Source organism: Branchiostoma floridae, chromosome 17 (assembly GCF_000003815.2).
Source record: "Branchiostoma floridae strain S238N-H82 chromosome 17, Bfl_VNyyK, whole genome shotgun sequence".
NCBI classification, from domain to species: domain Eukaryota; kingdom Metazoa; phylum Chordata; class Leptocardii; order Amphioxiformes; family Branchiostomatidae; genus Branchiostoma; species Branchiostoma floridae.
This window is the reverse complement of record NC_049995.1, coordinates 7,028,557-7,051,852: the sequence shown is the minus strand read 5'-3', so window position 1 is coordinate 7,051,852 and position 23,296 is coordinate 7,028,557. Positions and strand designations below refer to the sequence as shown.

At 40.0% G+C, this 23,296-nt stretch overlaps 2 protein-coding genes across 3 annotated transcripts in view; one reads left to right on the top strand and one right to left on the bottom strand.

Moving 5' to 3' along the window:
- Positions 1 to 2,699, bottom strand: part of LOC118404596 (beta-galactoside alpha-2,6-sialyltransferase 1-like) — a 14,886-nt gene extending 12,187 nt beyond the window's left edge. The window contains exon 1 of one of the 2 annotated variants that reach the window (XM_035803799.1): positions 2,560 to 2,699. The gene's annotated coding sequence lies outside the window, so the exon portion shown is untranslated. Of the gene's footprint in view, positions 1 to 1,875; positions 1,968 to 2,559 lie in introns of those variants that run through there. The other variant, XM_035803801.1, reaches the window with a different exon arrangement.
- Positions 2,700 to 6,602: 3,903 nt separating this feature from the next.
- Positions 6,603 to 10,484, top strand: LOC118404582 (mitochondrial fission factor homolog B-like). The gene is made up of 5 exons (XM_035803771.1): positions 6,603 to 6,758; positions 7,292 to 7,429; positions 7,954 to 8,074; positions 8,827 to 9,064; positions 9,717 to 10,484. Exons 2-5 carry the CDS (start codon positions 7,331 to 7,333, stop codon positions 9,928 to 9,930), a joined length of 672 nt encoding a protein of 223 aa, XP_035659664.1. The 5' UTR covers positions 6,603 to 6,758; positions 7,292 to 7,330; the 3' UTR covers positions 9,931 to 10,484.
- The last annotated feature ends 12,812 nt before the right edge of the window (positions 10,485 to 23,296 follow it).

The window sequence follows — 23,296 nt, the reverse complement described above, 5'->3', positions numbered from 1 at the left end:
CGCACTGAGTGGAGACGTGCCAGACGTACCGAGAAAAGAACAGACCGTTGCGCTCAGGGCACAACCCGCCGTACGTGCAATTTGTCTGTACGTTTTTGGGGGAGACCACGTCCGCCACGTATTTCTGAAAACGTTCAGGCTGTACAGGGCAGACGTGTTGCCCGTACTGGCACGTACGGGGGGCGAAACCGCAGCCCGATGGCAGAGAAAGTTTTGTCTGCACGTAAAGTTGTATGGCGTGTCTGCGTGCTCCAAAATCCGTCGGATTCCCTACGAGTTCGTACGGAGGCGGTACTTATCACTTACGGATTCCAAAAGATTGCCCACGTTTTGGCACGTACGCGTACACAGCGCATATTTGCACGTACGGCGGGTCGGGCCCTTAGCTTTAGGCGGCCTTAACCGGGCCTTCCTAAGGGGGTATGGGTCGTAGAATTCGGCAAAATTTAAAAGGGGAATATTTAGCCGGGAGAGTCAGGCCACGGGAAGGGTGATTCTCCCTCAATGGCCAAACTCTCCTAGCGATTGCAAACTATTCTCCTTATAACCAGCGTACTTAGTCTGGGAGAGACTAACAGAACGTCCAGCTTACCTTGCTTGATTGGCAGCAGTAAATTGTAACACTTTTGTTGCCTGCTTGAGACTTGTCTGGAGGAGTAACTGTTAAGTTATCGTACATTTATACTTTGTTTTTTCAATACGATTGTCAGATCGCATGTTATCTTGAAAAAATATTTGAGACGATCCTTGTTCTGCCGGCAAGTCAGAGGTGGCATCCCGCCGTGACAATAGTGGGTGCGGCCTATTCACATAGCAATGGGGATTTTAGCCTATCAACCGGACCACCGTGACATATATCTGTGCTGTAGACAGAGTATATAAATATACAGGGTGTAACCCAACTTGTGCAGTCATTACGCCTGCGATGATAGCCTACGGTGAAATACCTGACAGTGCTTATTAGCTACTCTCCAAGCAGAGGTTAGGCTCCGGCTGTTTTTCTAACGTTTTTTTAGTCGTTTTTATCGGGCTCTCTATTTTGTCATTTTTCTTGAAGTACGCCAGTTTTGACACGGAAAGATGTTAAAAAAAAATAGAAAGCCTGATAAAAACGACTTAAAAAATCGTTAAAAAAACAGCCGGAGCCTAACCTCTGCTTGGAGAGTACTTATTAGCCAACAGGTGAAATTGTTCTCTTGCACGAAACGTATACACACACGCATACACACACACACACACACAAACATACACACATATACACACACGCACACACACACACACAAACATACACACATATACACACACGCACACACGCATACACAAACACACACACAAACATACACACATATATATATACACACACACACACACACACAAACATACACACATATACACATACACACACACACATACACACACACACATACATACATACATACATACATACATACATACATACATACAAACGCATGTTTATTACCTGCATGAGTATTGCAGATAATAAAAAGAGCATTGGTTTTATATTTGATGTGCTGGTAGGGTATGATGAAGTATGGAAATGCGTTTGCGCCACTCCGCTATTGTAATCTGTATATACTGTTAATGGGTTAAACGATGTGTACGTGAAAACCTACAAGTAGTAGTTCTTTAGAGTCGATGACTGCTGAGTCGTGATCATGGTCACACTCCCTGTCCCTGCCTTTTTCAAATTTCTGTTGTATAATGTTATAGGTCTTTACATCTTTTTTTTGTAAACACCCACCTCTCCAGCCCCTTTTACACAATATCTCGCTGGCTGGGGTTAATTACCCCTTCTTAGAAAGTACTAGTATCTAGATTCTATCACAAACGGCCCTTAAAAAAAACGTTCCTCACCTTTTCTGGGTCTTTTTCTCTCCAAGCTTCCTACGTTTGTAACGAAGGTGACGAATTGAGTATGACCTGTTTTTGGTTACTGGATTAGCGACAGAAGCCGTATCTAAGAGAGTACTTCTATCGCCTTAAGGGGTGACCTGCGGTGCGACTGCTTCTTAATGATCATAATGACAAGAGAACTAAGAACCAGTCGAACCGCAATTAAGTCACTCTAAAACCCATTCTTTTAGGTTCGACTTTTGTCGTGAACCGATTTGACCCCGTTGCATGGGTACGGTGTAAACAACTACCTGTTGTGCAGAAAACAGACCTCAGACCTACTTAATGTTTATACTTTTTCACATCTTCAGGTTTCGCCCAGTACAACCGGTACCATGTAGATAACATTTCTTGTATTGCAATATAACAACGAACGTTATGGCTTTCGAAACATCGGCGACTTTTTGGCCAGTTTATTTGTGCATAGATCTCTGCGGTTTGACTGGATTATGAAACAGCTGATCTTTTTCACGAACGTTCGAAAAACCTGGCACCGAACGACACACTCCGAAAGTTACCGGTGTGTACTTTGTGTCCCCGTACTGTTAATATAAGTACTCTAGCCAAACTGTGAAAAGCTGTATACATGTTAGGAAAAAGTTGCAATAAAAGGGTCATGATTCGTATGCTTATTATCATAAGTACCTCCATATGCACGTCATCCCATGGAGAACTTGGCGTCACAGTCTATGAAGTTGTTATCCAGGTTGTGTGGAAGAGAATGCAAACCCAACATTTCGGAAACAAACAATTTCACAGAATGACCCTTTCTCACTCCAGCAGTGACGTCAGGAAGACACCACTTTTGCAGGAGGGTCATTCTGTGAACAAGGTCGACGGAGATCGACCAAAAATTTAGGGGTAAGTCCCTACATTATCTCCGTGTAGGAAAAGAAGTTTAGAAATTCTCTATAATGTATTCTACCAACACAGATGAACTTTCATGCTAACTCCTTCCAGACTCATATAAAAACATTGATATCTAAATACACTAACGTCAATAAACGTCTTTTTGCATGCTTCGTAGACTTCCGGAAAGCTTTCGATTGTATTTTGCATGAGCGACTGCGGTACAAACTACTCGTATCGGGGGAAGGCGGTAATTTCTGCAATTTAATCGAATCGACGTACTCCAACCGACAAACCTGTGTCAAAACGACAGCTGGACTTATATGTGTACACCTTTATTCATGGTAGATAAAGATGTCCGGCAAGAATGCACCGACCCTTTTTAATATGCGCTTGATCGACAAGCTCAATGCCTTCTGTACGAAACGGAAGGTCCAAGTGAATCCAAACAAAACTAAAGTTATGGTTTTCAACATCTCATCAGGCCGAAAGAACAGCGAAGAACATCAAATTTTCCCTTGGCGTAGTAAATATCCCAATCACAAACTCATACACTTATCTAGGCTTGATTTTGTCCTCGTCAGGAGTTTATTGAAAGATCCGCCATATGTCGGATAATAATCAGCGCACATCCATTAGAGATGGAAAGGGGCCGCTATAAACATCTCCCTGGCCACGAGAGATTATGTACATATTGCTTACATATTGCTCAATAAATGCAGTGGAAAATGAAGTACATTCTATTTGTCAGTATACACACTATCACGGAACATCTATTTATCACGGAAGCTGAAAGAAACAGCTGCAGATTATTTCAAACAGTTGCCACAATTTCACCGAGCTTATACCATCTACATATTTCTACTAAAAGCAACAAAAAAAAATCCAATCATTGTACAAAACGTGGGACAGTTCATTAACCACTGCCTGCAAAGAAGAAGTGAAACCCGACAATATATATATATATATATATATATATATATATATATATATATATTGTATCATATAGCTGATTAAACCCTAGTGTTATGTGTCACACTATTTGCTACTCTTAGTCTTTGAGACTGTACATGCAATAAGCCTTTGGGCAGGATTTTGCAAATAAAAGTTAAACAACAATATTTCTCTTATTTATCTCATTTGAAATACCATTGGGGACTTACCATTTCTATTCAAAGAGGGGTGTGAACTGCTCAGTAAAAGGCTTATGCTTCAGATTTTACTTGGCACAATGTGGAAATAGTCGACAATGGAAAACAGTGACAATTGCAAAGATGTTTCCATATTCACCCTAGGTTGGCGGAGGGGGGGGGGGGTACTACATTGTTGCCCTAGGCAGAAATGTCCCCATACACGATACAGTGAATCAATCATTATTCTTTACATCAGATTTTGTCAATACATAATAAAAGTCATTATTACATTACAAAGTCTGTAATACCTCCATTCTTCAGATATCAATTATTTAAAAGGTTAGGATCTTAATTATTGAAAAGGTTCTTCAAATATTAATAGGTATTGACTGTCCATGAAACTTCATACAGATATTTGCCCTGACGCGTACTCGAATCCAAAATGATTTCTTTGGAGATTATTTGGTCAAATGAAATGACAGTATGGAGGTACGTTAGACATAGAGGGTTTAATGCATATTGGAAGTAAGTCAATGGGGATTAATTCATATAGGGATCCAGTAGCAAAGCGTAAAGCCGGCTTTACACATGCGTATATATTCAGTATGAGGTCCGTATGGAATTCGTAGCTTCTACTAGCTGGCTTCACAGTTACTAGGTCGCTGGAAAAGTAGCTGAAATTGGAGAATTATAGACACATAGTTATAACATGCCAAAGGAGTCTCTGGTTGAGGAGTATGGTTTGCGACTCAGCTAACTCCTCTGGCATGTTATCTGGCTATATTTGTCCAATTTCGAATTTTTTTACAGCGACTTGTGGAGCATATTAGAGGCTAAAACTTCCATACGGACCTGTATTGAATATATAATTTTACGCACATGTAAACCTACCTTAAAAGAGATTCCCGAATCCACCACTGCAGTCGAAGATTCGCGGAGGATCAAAAATCACCACAATGGACCGTCTTCTTCTTCTTTGGATACAGGACAATATGCCGCTCGCGACACATCAACTTCCTGGGGAAACCAGGTGCAGCAACAAACTTCACTTCACTTCGAGTGAACCACCGAAAAAAGAATGGCGTACCGCGTGGCACTAGTGAGAAATCTACAGTAACACGCACCGCTTTGTTCTTCTTCAGTGTCTGGTTATCAATCACACGCCAGTTGAGTACCACCCATTGACAACATACGATCACTGCATTGAACAAACCAAGGCTTAGTTTAGGACAGGTTGCAACTGGGAGAATGTAGAAAAACGAGAGGCTTCGGTCGTGGGGCGCGTTGGATCAAGGAGGTTAAAAAACACACAGTTGGATACACCCGATCCCTCGATCTCGAAGTTAAGCAACGTGCGGTCCGGACAGCTCTTGGATGGGAGACCGTGACCCAGAAACGACTGGATCCTGTAGGCGGACAAAATAATTCCACGAAATCGTCTTTCGGGAGGGACGTAAAATGGGCGTCCCGTGCTCAAACTGAGGCGCCTCGACCACGTAAATCGGCCTCCTTACCCAAATATTGGGTACCTACTGGTCGCAAATACACCCGATAATATTATCATACATATGATTGTTAAATTCATATGACAGATGACAGATGAGCTTTACGCAAATATACATTTGGGCAGGGGCATACTCTCCAGGTGTATTGATATACAACAACGCTGGTATTCATCAACAATGGGATCCGTATATGTGTCTTTTATCTCGAAACAAACAACATTGCCACGCACGCTGGATTTGTCCACCCCAATAGACAGTGCTTTGGGTGCATGATGCAACGTTCAATGATCAAGAGTACGCCGCGCCGAAGGGCGGTTATACCGGCTATATAGACACAGATACAGATACAGGTACAGGTAGATGTACGCGACGCGTTTGATCATGGAAGCCTGAAAAATTACTCAGTCTAGAAATGTTTTAAGCAAAAACGGTGTAGTGAAAGAAACTATCTTAGTCTTATCTTTGGAGGAACGAAACAATCTTTGAAGTATTTGGAGGAACAAAACACGTACAGCTATGCGCTGCTGCCATAGTTTAATAAACGTTGAACTTGAATGGTTAGCATGCCTTTGGGTGTTTACATATCTTACATTTGGCTGGGACGATCTACTATTCTCAGACAACGTTAATACTACAAATTTATGTCTTTCCCTTTTGCTGGCGTGGTCTTTTTATTTCTTCTCTTATCAGGATCCAATCAGAACTTAGAGCTCATGACCTCAATGAAAAGCGGCATGTAGGCGGATTTGAGTTTCATGAATAAACAAAGGTTCAAACAAACAAAATATTACATGTAACTCCATATTGTAAATTGCAACCGTTTATTTCTTTCTTGTTTTTCTACTCGGACACAATACCATCATAGGGCGAGGCATATGTTAACGTTAATGACTGATTCAAAAACCAGGTATACTAAAGTTTTTTTTACTCGAACACAAGAGGGCGAGCCTAATATTCTATAGTAGTATGTGCATGTAGCTTGAAAAAAAGGCAACGGGGAAAACATTCTTCATTTTCGTGCAAATTTTGCCTTCCTATGCTAGTTATCGTTACTTTTAGTCTTTCGTGTAACCATGGTGAGCAAATGATTGATACCATGGTGTAACCGTACAACTAACCATTACATCTAGTTTGCAGTGCTACATCAAATCGCCAGGAGCCGCTTGTCACTACGTCTCGCGTGGACTTACGAGATTTCCTTCGCAAAATGGCGGATGAAATTTGTCAAGAAGAGACGAAGTGACAAGGCAACCTTTCTGTCTTTTCGAAATATTCTCGGCAAGAAAGCTCACATAACAGTTTGTCACCAAGTTGTCGTGTCAACCAGAACATATTTTGAAGACTGAGAGCAGAATTTGTAAGTAGAACCTTAAGCATATTAACAAAATACGCCAGTAAATTCGTAACAATTTGTCCGTAGTAAATTACGGGTTTTCATGAACATAATTTGGCTAGCGCTTGTCATATTACTTCTGTAAATTATTTTTTTTAATTCAGGCTGAAAAATGTGCGGTTGTTTTTGGATGTTCTTCTATCATACGCACGGCTTCTCTATCAAAGAGATAACCCATGTCAAACTAAGTCAATATCTTGCTTTCATAACCTTGAAGTTGAACTTTGCAGTACTAACGTTATAAGTTTTATAACGTTTAAATCGATTAGACATAAAAGTGGATAAAGTAGTGTAAGAAATTTTCCGTTTTTCCCTTCTGTAAAATTGAATATCTGCAAACTTAAAGGCATTTACAAACTGCAGCATCTAGAGAAGCCATATGATCAACATAATGACAGTTGTCTCTGATTATAAAGGAAGAAAGAGTTATTAGAAAGAATTTCCCGTATTCAAATATTATTAAAGAGGAGATTTTGCCTTTCTTTCCTTTGTTCCAGTGACTGTTAAGTTTAGTAGGAAGCTGAAGTTGTTGTACCATGGCCAGTCCCACCAAAGCATTCAACCCTCCAGAGCAGGACCTGGACACACTGAGATACTCCTACAATGCAGAATACACAGCTGATATATCAACAAAGGTATGAATTCCTCACCAGGTTACAATTACCTACTCGTAAGTACTGTAGTACAGTATATATTTTGTAACTGGGAGACTCTGGTTTAAAAAGTGAGGACGGCATCATGGTTTTGGCTGCACAGTATTAAAGGGGGATAATAAAGAAATGGGCATCCTGTGTTCAAGGAGGCACCTTAACTTAAGCAACTACTCCCTGCAATTTTAGTACATATAAAATGTACCCTGCTACAGAAACGTGCTGTTTCTTGCCATAAGAAGCTATGTGAGATTAAATAGCAAGCTTCTAATGCAGTATCCCTTGTTACAGAAAATGGGCATGCAGACACACTTGTGGATAAAAGGAGAGATGGCCTTCTGTGCTTTAAGCTTAATAATCAGCCATATCATTATTACACTATTCCCACTACATGTATGTAGAAAAGGTGTCATGCTTCACCTCAATAGGGGATAGCTGCTTTGTCTTTCTTAATCTATTGATTACATCATGAGTATCTAAATGCAATGTATTTGTTTTCCTGTGTGTAGATGAGGGTCCCAGACAAGATCCAGGTTGCGGAGGGAGATGAGGGTTACGCTGTCCCGAGCAGGGACGATTCGCGAATGCTTCATCACAGCATGGACGTGCCAGACCGCATCATGGTCGCAGGTACGATATAAATCGTTGCTGAAATACTGGGTGCATATGCGCATTTGTGCTCCTAAAATTTGGGTTGGTGCACCTAATATTTTGCTGTTTAGTGCACCAATACATTTAGATACTTAACTACTGTAAAACAGAAACTTTTGCGGTGGTTTAATGTCGGCAGTTTTCGTGGTGGCCGCTTCACTGCGAACTTAAAACCACCGCAAACATTTTTCCTTGGCAGAAAGAGACTACAGTGTATGATGCTATCGCAAACCATAGCAAAAAGTCCCTTTTCCTGCTACTGCAAAATTAAATCGCTGCGAACTTAAAATGCATTCCCAGTATGTAAAGTTAGTATAACTTTGGTCAACTGTCAGTCACTGATCTAACCGTATCTACCCTCTGAATACATAGTACAGTATTACTTTTCCACCATACGGTGTTATATGATACATCGCACAAAGAAATGAACGAAATTCAATGCTAAGAAATGTATTTTTTAAATATTTGTGTACCTTTAATGTGGCAAGTACCTCAAACATTTCATTATAGTGAGTCTGACATAGTGTATTGTAGTACGTACATGTAGCAAGAAGGGGTGCTGTACTAGTAGTTGGCACAAGCAGAAGAAAGAAGGAAGATGTTCGCAGTGGTTTTGAGTTCACGGTGAAGCAGCTACCGCACAAACCGCAGACATAAAACCATACGAAAGGTTTTTGCATGTGCAGTATTTGTATTCCTCTGTACAAGTTATGCTACTGATTTCTTTACAGGAGAAGGACAGTACAAAGGACAACACCAGTCCCCCCGGACCCTGGACCTAGACACCATGCTCCCCTCACAACCCCCTCCCGTCAGCCTGCAGACCCCCCCTCGCACCCTCACACTAGAGGAGCACCTGGAGAGTCTGGAGATCGAGGAACGCCCGCGGTCCCGCCCACGCACGGCCAGCGGGAGGAAGGAACCCCTCGCCAACCGTGGTATGCCCAACGGGATCGCGATTCCAGAAAGGTACTGTAACAGTGTACAAAATACTTTTCTGAGCCAGGTTGCACAGTGTGCAGTGTGCAACCTGGGGCCAGTACTAGGTTGCACAACTGAATTTCATGTTGCACCATCTACCATTCACTAATTTCTGAAAAAAGGTACAGTGAGTCAATGGAGCTGCCTCGGTCCATTTATTTCTTCCAAGTAAATTGAGAACAAAATCAAGTTCTGTCTTTCTGAGGCTCAAAATCTAAGTTAAAATCTACTACTTAAGGCCATACAGATTTAGAAGCAACAAGCTACCTTAGCGCCCTGTCAAAAGGTAAAGGATACGCAAAAGTCTGTAGACGATAAAAGATATCTGTTTTGTATTTAACCCTGTTGCTGCTACCTTGCCCTAAACCCAATACAAATTTTTCAAAAGGCTTTTATACAATGTAGTAGGGAAAGGTTAAGAAATGATTCACTACTTAAAGAGTGGTAAAGAAAGGGAAAATATATAATATAAATCTAACGTTGCAATAGTTGCAATATTTCAATGCTGCAAAAAAATCTTGGCCTGTGTGATGCAACTGGCTATTGAAGCAGAGATGGACACTACTCCTGTACACAGAAAAGTTTGGGATTGATTTCAAAGCATCTGATAATTTTATCTCATATATATTTCTATTCCCAGTGATGCGGCGCCAGCCCTCCCAAACATGGACGCCGTGACGCCCATGGCGGAAGATGAAGTTGAGGAACTCCGACGCCAGCTGTCCAGAGTCGGGAGGCGACTACGGATCCTAGAGGACGAAAACGAACAGCGAAACCAGCGCGAACTCATCCTGTACTCCGTTACTCTGGCGTTCTGGCTCATCAATGCCTGGATGTACATCAGGAGAGACTAGATGGGGGAAAGTATCCGGTAGTTCAGTTCAGGCCACTTCAATTTATTTTCTTGGGTTTTGGACATTTTGAAGCACAGTCAAACCTGTGTAAGTGACCACTTCTACTCCTGGCCAGTGGGACCTCTTATAGTGTGGTCCCTTGGATAATTTTTCCCATTGACTTAAGCATTAAGGATATTGTCTATAGTGACCACCTGTGTACAGTAACTGGATTTTTCTGGGTGGTCTTCTTGAACAGGTTGGCGTTCAGTCAAACTTGTCTGTAGGTACCACCACGACAGGTACTTAAAAACAATGGTCAGAGTAGATCAGGGTTGTTCATGCTTGTGTCTATGGGGAAAATTCGGTCACTTGTACAGGTGGACTTCACAAGCTCGGAAAAAGATCAAGATAAAAACATAGGGCTTGGAGGAAGACTTGCATATGACTCAGGGTTGTAGCCATTACCTGTCCTTCAGTCCTTTGAAGGAATTTTGCATGGGGACTGAAAAAAGTTTTCCCCATTCCGTCCCATGCAACAGACAAAAATTGGTATGTAAAGATATAAGATGCCATTGAACAGCTTAGTCTACAAGCAAAATTTGCACCTCAAAATGCAGGAAATAGTGTTTCAGAGGGTCTTGATGTAAAAACTTTCTGGGACCCAGACCCCCTAGAAGTGACGTGCAACGTCACGCCATGCCTTCGGTGCTCGATAGAATTCCCATTCAAAATCAAGGGGACTGAAAATGATTTCAGGCTGGCTACAACCCTGATCTGACTACATTCACTCCCTGAGACTGTGTGTATAAAGGTACATGCTTTAGAGTTTTAATGTTGATCTTGGATTGTATACGCTTGACATCCCAGTCAAGGGGGGAGGCGGGAGGGCAAGGTAGACATGAATATAGAGAGCTGTCTCCAGACTTGTCTTTCCCTTGCTGTAGTTAGTCTTTGAGTATACTGTAAATGCATTTAAGTTTGCGGGGATTTAATTTCGCGGTAACACCATAGCCTGCGGTCTAATGCTATAATAGAAAACTGTTCGCGGTGGTTTTAAGTTCGCGGTGAAGTGGTCACCGCAAAAAACGCAAACATTAATCCACCGCGAACATTTCTGTATTTACAGTAGTACAGCATTTGTCCGAGAACCATCAAAATCTAATTTTTGTGGCCTAAGAAGTTGATACGTAAAAGTTAATGAAGAGGAAATTAGGACATTACATTGATCATGGATGACATACTATTCTAAGATTACAGATGAATTTATTTCTGAAACTCTTATATAAACGTATCTCGCAAAATGGTGGGTACAATCTATTGTGGCATTTTTGATGCAGCAAACCAACCAACAAAAAAAGTTGAGATTGAAAATCAGTGCATAACATTTGAATAACAATCCTTACACAATGTATATTATCAAATTCAATAATTGGAAGTCCTTGATTATGGTCAGAGCAAACAATACATGATAATTTGAACTTTATACAATTGCACATCACTCTATTGTATAGAAAAGAGCCAAAAATGTATTGTTTTTCAAGTTTCAAATACTTTTCTGAAAACTAATTCTTGTCAGCCGAATTGTTTGTTAAGTGATGTAATCTAAAACCAAGTTGCATAAAAGTTTCTTGTGACACGAAATATTAAAGTTAGATATAAAATGCCCACAAAAGATTTAAAATGCCCTATGCATGTATTATGTCAAAGGTAAAGGCCCCTAACATGTAAACATTTCTTGTTTAGACCATGCTTGATGCCATGCCTGGATGTGTTGTGTTTATTTCTCAGGGGCCTTCACCGTTGACATATTACCCACAATTCACCACACTGAGCATGTGCAGTTGAAACTTTGGTCTAGCTTATTGTCCTCAACTATATTCCATGAATTCAGATGCTAACTGAATTCTGTTCATACACAATATATAATCACAACATCTATGTACCAACAAGGTGGAAATGAAAAATATGTTATAGAAATGTATACAAAAGTTGGAAGAAGTTGATAGATACTATTTCTAATCATGGCATGTATTGGAATACTTCAAGATTTGAGAAGTGCTGTGAAAAGATATGATAAACAAAAAGCCAATGAGGAAGGAGATTTGCATGTGAGAAACTTTGCTAAAGGATTCAGGTTTTGCTAGATGTATACTGACTTGATGCTGTTTAAACCAAGCTGGAATTGGAAGGGAAATATTTGTGTTACATGGTCAGTGTTAATCTGTATATACACGTACATGCTCTGGGACTTAATTTTGCAGAAGTTGTTTTTTTTGCTATGTTCAAAGTTGGAATATAAGGCCATGTTGATTTGATTGTTTGAAGGACATCTGAGAACGTATCAATTTTTGGTCGTTTCCAAAAATGAATAAAAAAGTTTTCAACAAAGCAGCTTCAAAGTAAGCAAATATATGCTTTGCATTGCAAAAACGAATATCGGAAAACTTATACTGATGCCATAAAATATTCCAAGGTCAAAGAAGATGTGAAAGAACAAAAATGAAGAATCTATTGTCATATTCTGTTCAGTCATTTGGTCAACTTTCTTTTTGTCAAACTTTTTTTATTCGCATGCAAGCATCAGTTTTTTGGTTCCCATAGGATGTCGACGTCATCCATATAATCAAATCAACATGGCCTAAAGTATGGAAAATTGAAATACATGATTAGGGTGAAGAGGTCACTGCAAGATCCATTATGATAATTCCACAGCAAATATTTGAAGGTTCACATTATTCCATAAGTTATTTCCAATGTACATAATATATGTTTAATGTGTAAGAGTTCTGACCATATCATTATACTTTTAAAGCATTGGGGCCATCCACATGTACCTTTAGCCTATCTGCAGATATGTGTCTATCTGAATGTTGCCATGTGCTAATATTAAAACCAATACTAATAAAAATTGATAAGTTACTAGGCATGGCAAGATAAAAAGCATTCACATTATATCTAATTGCAAATCATGTGGATTTGTATGTATTGCAAAAAGGTTGATTTTCTTTGATATTGCTGTCTACATGGTTTCATGTATGTAGGTATGAATGCGAGAGAGTACAAGTCATTAAATATGGAAGAAAAGTTGCATTTTTGTGTCTTTTACCCAGTACTTGAGTGTAGGAACACATTCAGTTTTTTTAATGCTCATTGCAACATGCACTTATCAACAGAAATCATAAGGGAAAGGGGACTGAAAAGTAATGGTGATTTCCAATTATTTTTGCTTGGTACGGTATACTTTATAAAAGGGAAGGGCACCTAATTCCATAGCAATATGGACAGCTTTCTGTCTTGCTTCAACTTCAAGTAGAATTTTTTTAGCTTTCAAGTTCTTCCCCTTGCTTTGTTTTTGATTATGATTATCTTGTCTCCGTGGCAAATGTGAGGAAAACTGCATCTTCTATCACAACGCTCAAAAGCCCCGCCTAGCGGCCTAAAGTATTACTGTAGAGAAAAGTGCGCGGAGTAGCTGCAATTATGATACCATACAATAGGTGTCCCCACTGCCATGTGTCGGGCTTCTGAGACTAAGAGTACTTTGCAACACAACACAACAGCGAACTAACTCTTGCTCATAACTTAAAAGTTGAATGAATAAGTGCTTTTAAATGAAATCTTAATTCTCTCTTACTGACAGAAATCTTATACTGATAAACATAACAAAACAAACCTTTCGTTATTTTGTTGCACCTTTTTGAAATGAAATGTAGATATACATTTGTTCCACCCTTTTCAATTTTGAAGTTGTAGCATAATGACATCCTACCTCATCTCCAGAAAGATCGCAATATTTCTACGTATTTCTAGATTATTTATCTATTTATCAATCTTGTAGGGTACTCCCTTCAGTTTTTTTTCCTAGCGTTTAGGCCACACCAATTTGATTTCTTGGTTCACGGATTCGCTCGCTCCTATTTTTTGGGGAAAAAAATAAAAATAAAAATTACCACTCAGCAAATTTTCACCATTAATGAAACCATTCACCAACTTTCTGGGGTAGCAAATTGGCCTTTATATCATAAGCTCCTTAAAGTGTGGGTACAGGTGCTGTTACTGTACAATAATAGTGTTTTTGTACTTTTTTCAAGCTGAAAACTTTTTTTCTTTATGTTTTGGATTAGTCGTTACCTTTACCCCAACCATTTTACAATTTTTATTTTCATTTTTATTTCGCCCTTTCGCTCCATATTTTTTATGAAAAAATCCGTGAACCAAGAAATTAAATTGGTGTGGCCTTAAAGTGACTTTTAACACTTTGCAAAATTTGAAGAAACCACATAACGGACATGCCTTGTAACATAAGAACACCACAGTATAACAGGCGGCCAACCACGAACTCCGGCAGCCAAAAGTCGGGATTCGGGGCGGCCATGTAGAACACTTGGTACCAGAACATCGGCATAGGGGCGATACGCGACAGGTAAAACGTCAACACAAATGTCACTTCGTTGACAACAAACACTGTAGAAGATCGGCTGTATCCAAGGTACTTCAACGTGTTCCTGTAAGTAGGGATGAACGGACAATTTGGCGAAAGGAAAAAAAAATCATTGAAAGAAGGAATAACTTGATAGGTGATTGATTGCAGAAACGATAATATGCATAGTAGGAGAATCTTACGATTCAATTTGTACGTGTATTTCTTTTCTTGCAGTTTATAATTGAAAATGTGAAAGGCGATTTACTTTGGGTCAACAAGGATTATTCCTACGAATAAATGGGCACGAAAATGGATATGCGCTCTGTTGTATGTATGAAAATACCTCAAGCATATATTCCTTAGGCATACTATTTGTTTTAAACGATTTGCCGTCACCGCGATTTCTTTTGTGTGTGTGTGTGTAGTGGTGCGTACCTAAACTCAATTTTAGGTTCAGGTCCGGATTCAGGTCCAGCAGTTCAGGTTCAGGTCTGGACTTATAAGTCCGGACCTGAACCCATCATCGCATATTATGTGCATTTTTTTTAGGGGGAGGGGGGATGGTGCATATAAGATTGCATGTTAGCATGAATTGAAATGCAATGTGAAAAATACATGAAAATAATATACAGCCAGTGTAAACATGAAATGTTTTTTTTTTTGTCTTTTTCCAGTGCAAACTTCACTGTCTATGGAAGGTTTTAGATGGTTTAGAACAAAATAAGGGAATGTAAGTGACAGATTGCTTTTTGCAAGTCCGGACATGGCTCCAGACATTCAGGTTTTTTTTTGGACTTGGACCTAAACATTTTTAGGTCCAATTCCAAGTCCGGGCTTTAGGTACGCACCACTATGTGTGTGTGTGTGTGGGTGGGTTTTTTTTTGTCTACTGATTTAAGTATCAAAGGCACTGCCAGGCAAGAACTGTAACCAGTAACTGACTGAGACCATGACTGAAGCTGCCGACCGTCTCACGAGACGACAAGAGCCGAAGAAAACTGATTTAAATGACTTACCTCAAGTTCATGAATATGTTGGAAACCTCCCATAAAAGCATCAACTGGCCGAAGTATTGACAGAACGGCCAGATCTGAAACACCACAAGTACTTAGAATGAGTAACGTTATATCTGACGTATCGGCGATATTGATACGGATCTGATCAAACTAATCATAAACAACACTCAGATATCACAAATATACAGAATAACTGGATGTAACATTTGTTAAAGAAAATAAAGGCATGTTGATTCGATCGCGACGACAAGGATGACACCCCCTGAGAACCCCAAAACGTATACGAGAGTGCATGCAAAACATAAAATGACAAAAAAAAGTTGCCTTCATTATGAAACTAGAGGCTGCGAAGTTGAACAGGACTGAGGGTTGGGAGCTGCCCAAGTGCTACTTACCCCTTCTCCGCAAGGAGGCGGGGGGAGGGGGCAGATGATCCACGCAAGCCTGACCTAGTCTCGTGTTCTCTCGCGAGAACTCTAACAGAAAAGGACACCTTAGGTAGTTGCCCTCTAACAGAAAAGGACACCTTAGGTAGTTGCCCTCTAACAGAAAAGGACACCTTAGGTAGTTGCCCTCTAACAGAAAAGGACACCTTAGGTAGTTGCCCTCTAACAGAAAAGGACACCTTAGGTAGTTGCCCTCTAACAGAAAAGGACACCTTAGGTAGTTGCCCTTTATGACATTTGCATAAGCAATCTGCCTCCAGATCTGAAACAGAATAGCATTCTTCGGCAAACTAGAATAGTCCCGTGGCAAGTATTCAGGCCATCCGTGGTATTGAGAGCTAGAGATGATTGCGGTTCGTTGTTGAATTAATTGACACGTGGTGACGTCACTGCAAGCTCTGTCCAATCAGATCAGACCACATGCTCGCTGACAGTTGATTGAATTGGTCTGGAGACGAGCTTCTCTTGGATCAAATCAATCGCTGGGCGGACGACAGTAAATACCACCCGAAACCAGGAACGATCCTCTATAACGACCTTGATAAAACTGTTGACTTGCCGGTCTATCCTTACATCCTTAGGTATGAACTTTAAATTTCGTTATTGAAAAGTCGAAGAAGGGTAGACACCTATGGGATAAGATATTCCAGACAGAATTCACTCTAGCAACTGGAAAATTTGTAAAGGGTCAGAAAAGGGTTTCAGGCAGTGTCCACTACCGTTCGACGTGGCCTGACGAAAAAGGTGAGTTGTGCTATTTGGATCGTCTGACATTTTCCAAAATCTATTCAACTATTTTTTCATGTCCGACTAACGTCTTTTTTCTATTCCTTTTTTGCAACTCTTACTACTATATTAGATCCCTCTGCTTGATATATTGGAACATACAATTTGCAATCATGCATAAGAAAATCATACCAATGTTATATGATGCCACGATTTTTAAGAGCATCATAACCTTCTTGTCTTTCTGGTTCTCAATGGACATCTTTATTTCCACGTTCGCACTGTAATTGCAATTTTAAAGATAATGACACGTGTCACTCCTTATAGTCTTAATCTTTTAGTGCCTTTCTTTTCTATTCCTTTTTTGTGTACGAAGTTTCTTATGGGAGCAAAATATCAATCAGCTGTGGCACGTATACAATAATTGGAAGAATGACGCCTTTGCTCTTCTTCTCCCTCTGTTTCTCTCTCTCTCCCTCTCTCTCTCTTTTTACTTTCTTCAGATATATCACCACAGGAAGAACGGTCTGAACGCATCCTCAGCAGCAGTGTTAACTATTAGTTATGTTTAGGTGGCGAACATCTAGTACATGTAAAAGATATAAACCATTTTCATTAATGAAGATATAAGCACTTACCATCCATTGTACGAATGTGCCCGAGAAAAGGTGTATTAAATCATTTTGTTCTTTGGATGAAACTGAAATGATATAGAATATAAGATTTTTAACACAAAAAACGTTAACTCCAAGGTCTTTAAAGCTTTAAACTTTTATTTCTTCATTAAATTATGTTACTGCAGGTTCTGACTTTCACACTGATGTCAAAGTTCTCATCAACTGCAAGGCAATCAACACGTTTTGTTAGAAGATCATTTCTTGAGTGAGCATTTCAGATGTCATCAACCTTAAGGCCTTAAGAGAAAACTACTAGTAGTTCGTATTTATAAATTGTCAATCTCACAACATGTAAATAGGTCCGGGTCCATAAAATGATAATTATGAAGTGCCTTATGCTCTTCATTCGTGTGCAATTAATATCAAGTATAATATTGGGTGCTTCGTTTCCGACCAGATGTTACGTTAGAAATGGTTTTGAAACTGACATTTATTGCCCACATTCCAACATAACAAGCCTACCAACTAGTCCAATTCACTTGGTTTATCGGGTTTTTCTTCAGTACAACCTTATCCAAACCGTACATGACTTATCTGGGGTTTCGTTCAGCCGTACGCTGAACCTCAGTCATAACCTCATCACAACATTCCCCTGGGAATCTTTGCAGCAAATGAAACATCTTCAGAGGATTGATTTATCTCATAATCTGTTAACCTCTATTAGGCTCGACTTGGTCACGAAAGGCGCAAAATCTCTTTATTTGGTAAACGGGGCTTACAATCGCCTTGCTACATTTTCTCAGGCGAATTTAGAAAACCAGTCTCTAAATCATACCGGGAAAACGTACAGGCCTATGAAAAAAGGATACAGATATATCTACGGTAACCCGATTCACTGTGACTGTCGTATGGCGTGGTTGACAGAAATGGCCCTTGCGTTTCACCAGTGTTGGCCACTCACATGTACATCTGTTGTCAGAGATGGTCTGCTTTTTCATGACTTTCTTGTCAATGGTTTGCCAAAATGTAGCAATCCTGAAGTGCTACATAATGTCCCGTTACACGAGGCAAACCTAAAGGCCTGCCCAAATGAAGAGGAAAAAGCAACTAAAACACTACTTCCTACCTTGAATAATACCACAGACCATGGCAATATTTCTGTACCACCTCTGCCAACCGTACAAAACCAGTCCAACACCATCCAACAAGACCTAAATCTGGATGATAACACTACACGACACACAACGTCATTTCTATCTGACTCACATGAACACAGTGGCATGTATCTCTCTAAGAATGATTTCGGTACTATGTCCAACAACATGGCCAGCACTAAAGACGCTATCTCAATTTCCAGTATTGCTGTTTCCATGTTACTACTAGTATCAGTGATGGCTGTTGTATTGGCTAGAGAGATCACCCGTAAGAAACAAAATGATGACCATCGGGACGAACCTAACCAAAATTTTGAAGCATCTGAAAGTGCAGAATGATTCTACAAGTTCCCAGAAATTCATTGAAGAAGACCCAATCATCAAATTCCAGGTCTGAACGAATTTCCATCAATCATCTTAGGAACACGCCCGAATACAGAGGATATCAGCATCTTTATTGACCCGGTCTAATGATCAACCCCGCAAATCTTAGTCATGAATCAATACAACCATATTACAATCGCCGTCGCCATTGTCGAATCTAAAAGCTGCCATCACTACATCAATCATGCAGTAGTGTTTCAACGTGGCATTTTTTATAATGTAGAGTAAATGAAAATTCATAGCTGAAAGCATAGTTGACGAAGAAAGAGACGCCGTCAACTTAACAAGAAAAGTGACACATTGTAAACTATAGTTTATCCATGAACACTCTCATTAATATGTGCATGTCTCTGGCATTGAAATCAGATTCTTAAGCGTGTCAGCGTAAAACTAGTAAAACTGCATGACTAATAGGTTAGACGCGCAAGTATATTTCTCTGTATGTCCATTGTGAAAATTCTGTTTTTACTATCTTCTATATTTCCTTTTTATTCCACATTGAAGAAAATAACTAGACACTGATGTACATGTATTATATTGCATTACTGTGACATTTACACTGTCTGAAAGTATTTAATTGGCACTATGAAATGTTCTTTTGTAAATGCAGCGATTGGGAAGGAAACTGAGTTTTAAATGAAATGTTATATGAAGCTTGTGCATTTGCAACAAGGATCATTGTATGTATACTGCCGCACTTAAAGTTGTGCACAACGCTATTTGTATTCTAAATATGTACAAAGACTGTGGACATTTTGTGTTATATAAACTCTTATAGACGATGATGTCAAGAAATGCACCGTGATATGGCAAAACATGACACTTTCAGTACTGCATGTTGAAGAATATCTTTTGTGTAAAATAAAACGTGATGATAGGTGGTATTCAACATACACTGGCCCAACTGCTGAATATTCGCTACCCCTTTTATAGCTAGAAGGCTTGAAAGTCTCGTGTTCACAGTGTGTTTATGTGTATGTATAAATGTGTGTGTGTGCGTGTATGCGTGTGTGTGTCTGTGTGTGTGTGTCTGTGTGTGTCTGTCTGTGTGTGTGTGTCTGTGTGTGTGTGCGTGTGTGCGTGTGTGTGTCTGCGTGTCTGTGCGTGTGTGTGTGTGTGTCCGTGTGTGTGTGTCTGTGTGTGTGTGTCTGTGTGTGTGTGTGTCTGTGTGTGTGTGTCTCTCTCTCTCTCTCTCTCTGTGTGTGTGTGTGTGTGTGTGTGTGTGTGTTTGTACGGGTTGTGGTTATACCCGCCTCACATTAGGCGCGATTCGATCGGAACATTTTCGTGAGTAAGACGTCCGGTGTTCTCACGATCATCTTGCGATTTTTAGGAATCGCCGGCAATTTTCAGGAGTCTTACGACGGTCGCGGTGCAGCAAAACATGTTCTTATCATAAGCAACAAGTCGCAGGAGATCTCCGAGATCGCAGAGCTCGTTACCGAGTCGCAGATCGTGCGTGCAAATCGTTCGTACCTCGCAAGGGTATCGGTCAATAGTCTTGCGTCAATCCAACGATTGAAGACCGATAGGCGAGCACAGACATAGTTATTAATCATCGAACGCAAATCGGATGGCGAACGCCCGTTAGTCGGGCGACGTTCGGGCGACGTTCACCCGACTTCCGATTGTTTACAAATATTGAATTTCTGGGAATGTGAGGGTAATTCTAACATTGTGGCCCCTGTGGCAGTATGTAGGCTGGCTTTGTGACACACTTTCCTTTCTTGTGTCATTTCTATTATGCCCGCGCATTCCATTCATTGGTTAAAAAGATTCCGACAACAAAATAAACAACATTTATTGATCTCATGCCTTTTTTGCGGAACGTTTTGTATTCCCTTGTCCGCGTGCAAGAGGTCATGGGAGGTTCATTATCATAGATTTATTCACCGTCGATCGCACGAGGCTCGCTTATATGTGAGGGGAACAGGCTTTGGGCGAAAAATACGCAAGACCATCTTAAGATCTTAAAATCAGCCGACCTTCCTGCGATCGCGAAGAACGTCCGAAGATCGTACATAATGTGAGGCGGGTATTAGGGTTGTTGACTAAGAACCTGGAGGTAACGAATTCGAATCAGCTCCTAAATTTGAGCCATTGGAAGAGCCCGAAACACTTCATAACAGTTACCCCACTCGCCTAAGGTCACGTTGAGTACCTAGCTTCAGCTAGAGACCTCTCTCGAGGCCACGCCTCGAGAACGTTCACCCCACTTGGCTCGAAAAGAGCAGGAAACCCTTCCCAGTGTCAGTGTATCAATTGAATATGCCCGGATATGCGACTTGCACTCTTTTGCATGAAGCGAGTATGTGTAATACAAGCAAATGTACCTATCAAACGTATACCAGTGATATATAACCTTGGTAAGACGAGCAAATCACTGCAATTTACTAATGAAAATTATTTAAAAAACGGGCAGCACACCAGAAGGTCACAAATAGGAAAGAAAACGTACGACTGTACATGAATGAGTGAATAAATGAATCAAGGCATTTATCGTACCTTTATGCTTTAACAAGCATGTCAAAATGACAAAGTAGTTTTAAGTACGATTGGTGATATAAAGATGTATTATCTTATAAATGTACAATGTCAATTCTGTAGCTAGTACAGGTTCAACTTCTCGGTCCTTAAGGGGATAACGTGATTTACTATTCAATTACATGAGAAATGTAACTTTTCCTTTCCATTCTAATACAGAGAACGTGCAGACCTTATATGCAATACAAGAGGAAATTTCGTGGTTGTTTAGTACAGCCTAGTGTCCAGTCAACAACAAAACGATACTCTTCTTCTATCTTTATTCATGACCACAGTAGAAAAGCCATCGCTTTTTCCTGTTGTCCGTTCAGCTATGCAGACAATAAAAAAGGAGCTCTGAGTGTAGGCGGTTCAAGTTTTAATGTTTTATTTTAAGAGTGGAAATGAAAAAGCATGAACCCGCATCCTTACTTTGTTTTGGAACTAGCGGACTCAGCTACAGGACGAGAGTTTGAGTATGTGTGAGGAATAACTGGATTTTTTAAAAGCATCCTAGGATAGAGATATGTTACAATTTTAAACTTTGTATTCTTACTTAAATAATAAAGCGCTTAACCCTATTCAGACCGGGGGGGGGGGGGGGCTTTTGAGGCCTGCGCCAACTTTGATGCCCTATAACGCCAGAACGCCTTACGCTAAAGCCACCAAATTTGATGAGTTTTCCTAGAATATTGTTGGCAACAATTTTACGATGTTTGGCAAATTTTCCATTTTTTCGTGTTACCATGGCAACCGTTTGTTGACAGGCTGTTTTGCCCCAAATCACTATTTTTGGTTCTAACAATGCATTTTTCACATTTATTTGCTATATTACTGCTATTTTGTTAATAACTCTTAAACGACGTGCCATAGGGCCACTAAATTTTGAAAATTTAGTGGCCCTATGGCACGTCGTTTAAGAGTTATAGGACTTAGAAGTGGAGGGCCTCAAAAGCAAAAGGGTTAAAGGTGCTTGGAAGTCGAAATCGGCCCCTTCACCGTAGATGGGAGGTTGATGGGCTCTGATGCAGATGGCGATTTATATACATACAAATTATATTTTCTATCCTCGCACTGCTGTAGTTGGGTCTATGTTGATATATAGTAATTTAATAACAACAGCTTCCTCGCCTTCAAGACTTTTTTCTTCTGTATTTTGAGAGAAAGTTTAAAAATCGGTCAAAACTTAACTGAAGAACAGCCCCCTCCTCTTAGTTTTTTTCTCACTACATCGTAAGTAATGCCATATATACTTGTGTAATGATAACCTATCAATAAGAACTCGGTCGATATAGAATAAAAATTCCAGTCACATCTGATAAACGACCCAGCTTACAAGTGAGTTATATTTTCGATCTAGACAATAACAGCGTACGAACATCAAGCAGACCAATTGTCATTTAAGTAGCTTGTACTAAATTATCACCAGGCATATTGACTGACACCTGTTAAACAACGCAAAGTACACCACACGGCAGTGGCCTCTTGCGATATTGCTCCAAAGTGCACGGCCATAATTACCTATGGTGATGTAATTGTTAGTCAGGGACCACGTGTTGGTACCATTTACCAAAGTTAACTCACTTTCAAGTTTCAAGTGTCTAGCATTAAGTTAGTTAATACGTAGCTACATATATCTACTAGAAATCAGCAGATTACTGCATTTCCGAAAATAAGTTCATCAAGTTGGTAGGTCATATAGGTCATATGATAGTCGAGTTTTCTTTTACACATCCAGGTAATATTACCTGCTGACGAGAAGCTGAACTCCAATTAGAAGCTCTGAGGAAGATGTCTGATAGGATTCCAAATGTCAGCAGGTGATATTAACTGGTTGTTTTAAAGAAAACGCTACAATTCTATTCAGATCACGGCATTGTTGCTATTTTTGATACTTCCCGTTAACTTGTGGATGTGTTGAGCAACGAAGATCACTCAGTTGGCCCTCCATCGATATGAGCAACGTAAAGATGATAGGGACGTCTTTTTCTATTTCATGCATTTTTTTATTCGAACAATCAATCAATCAATCAACCCTTCCTCCCATAACTCGCTTGTTCGCTCATTCATTCATTCATACATTGAAATACAATAA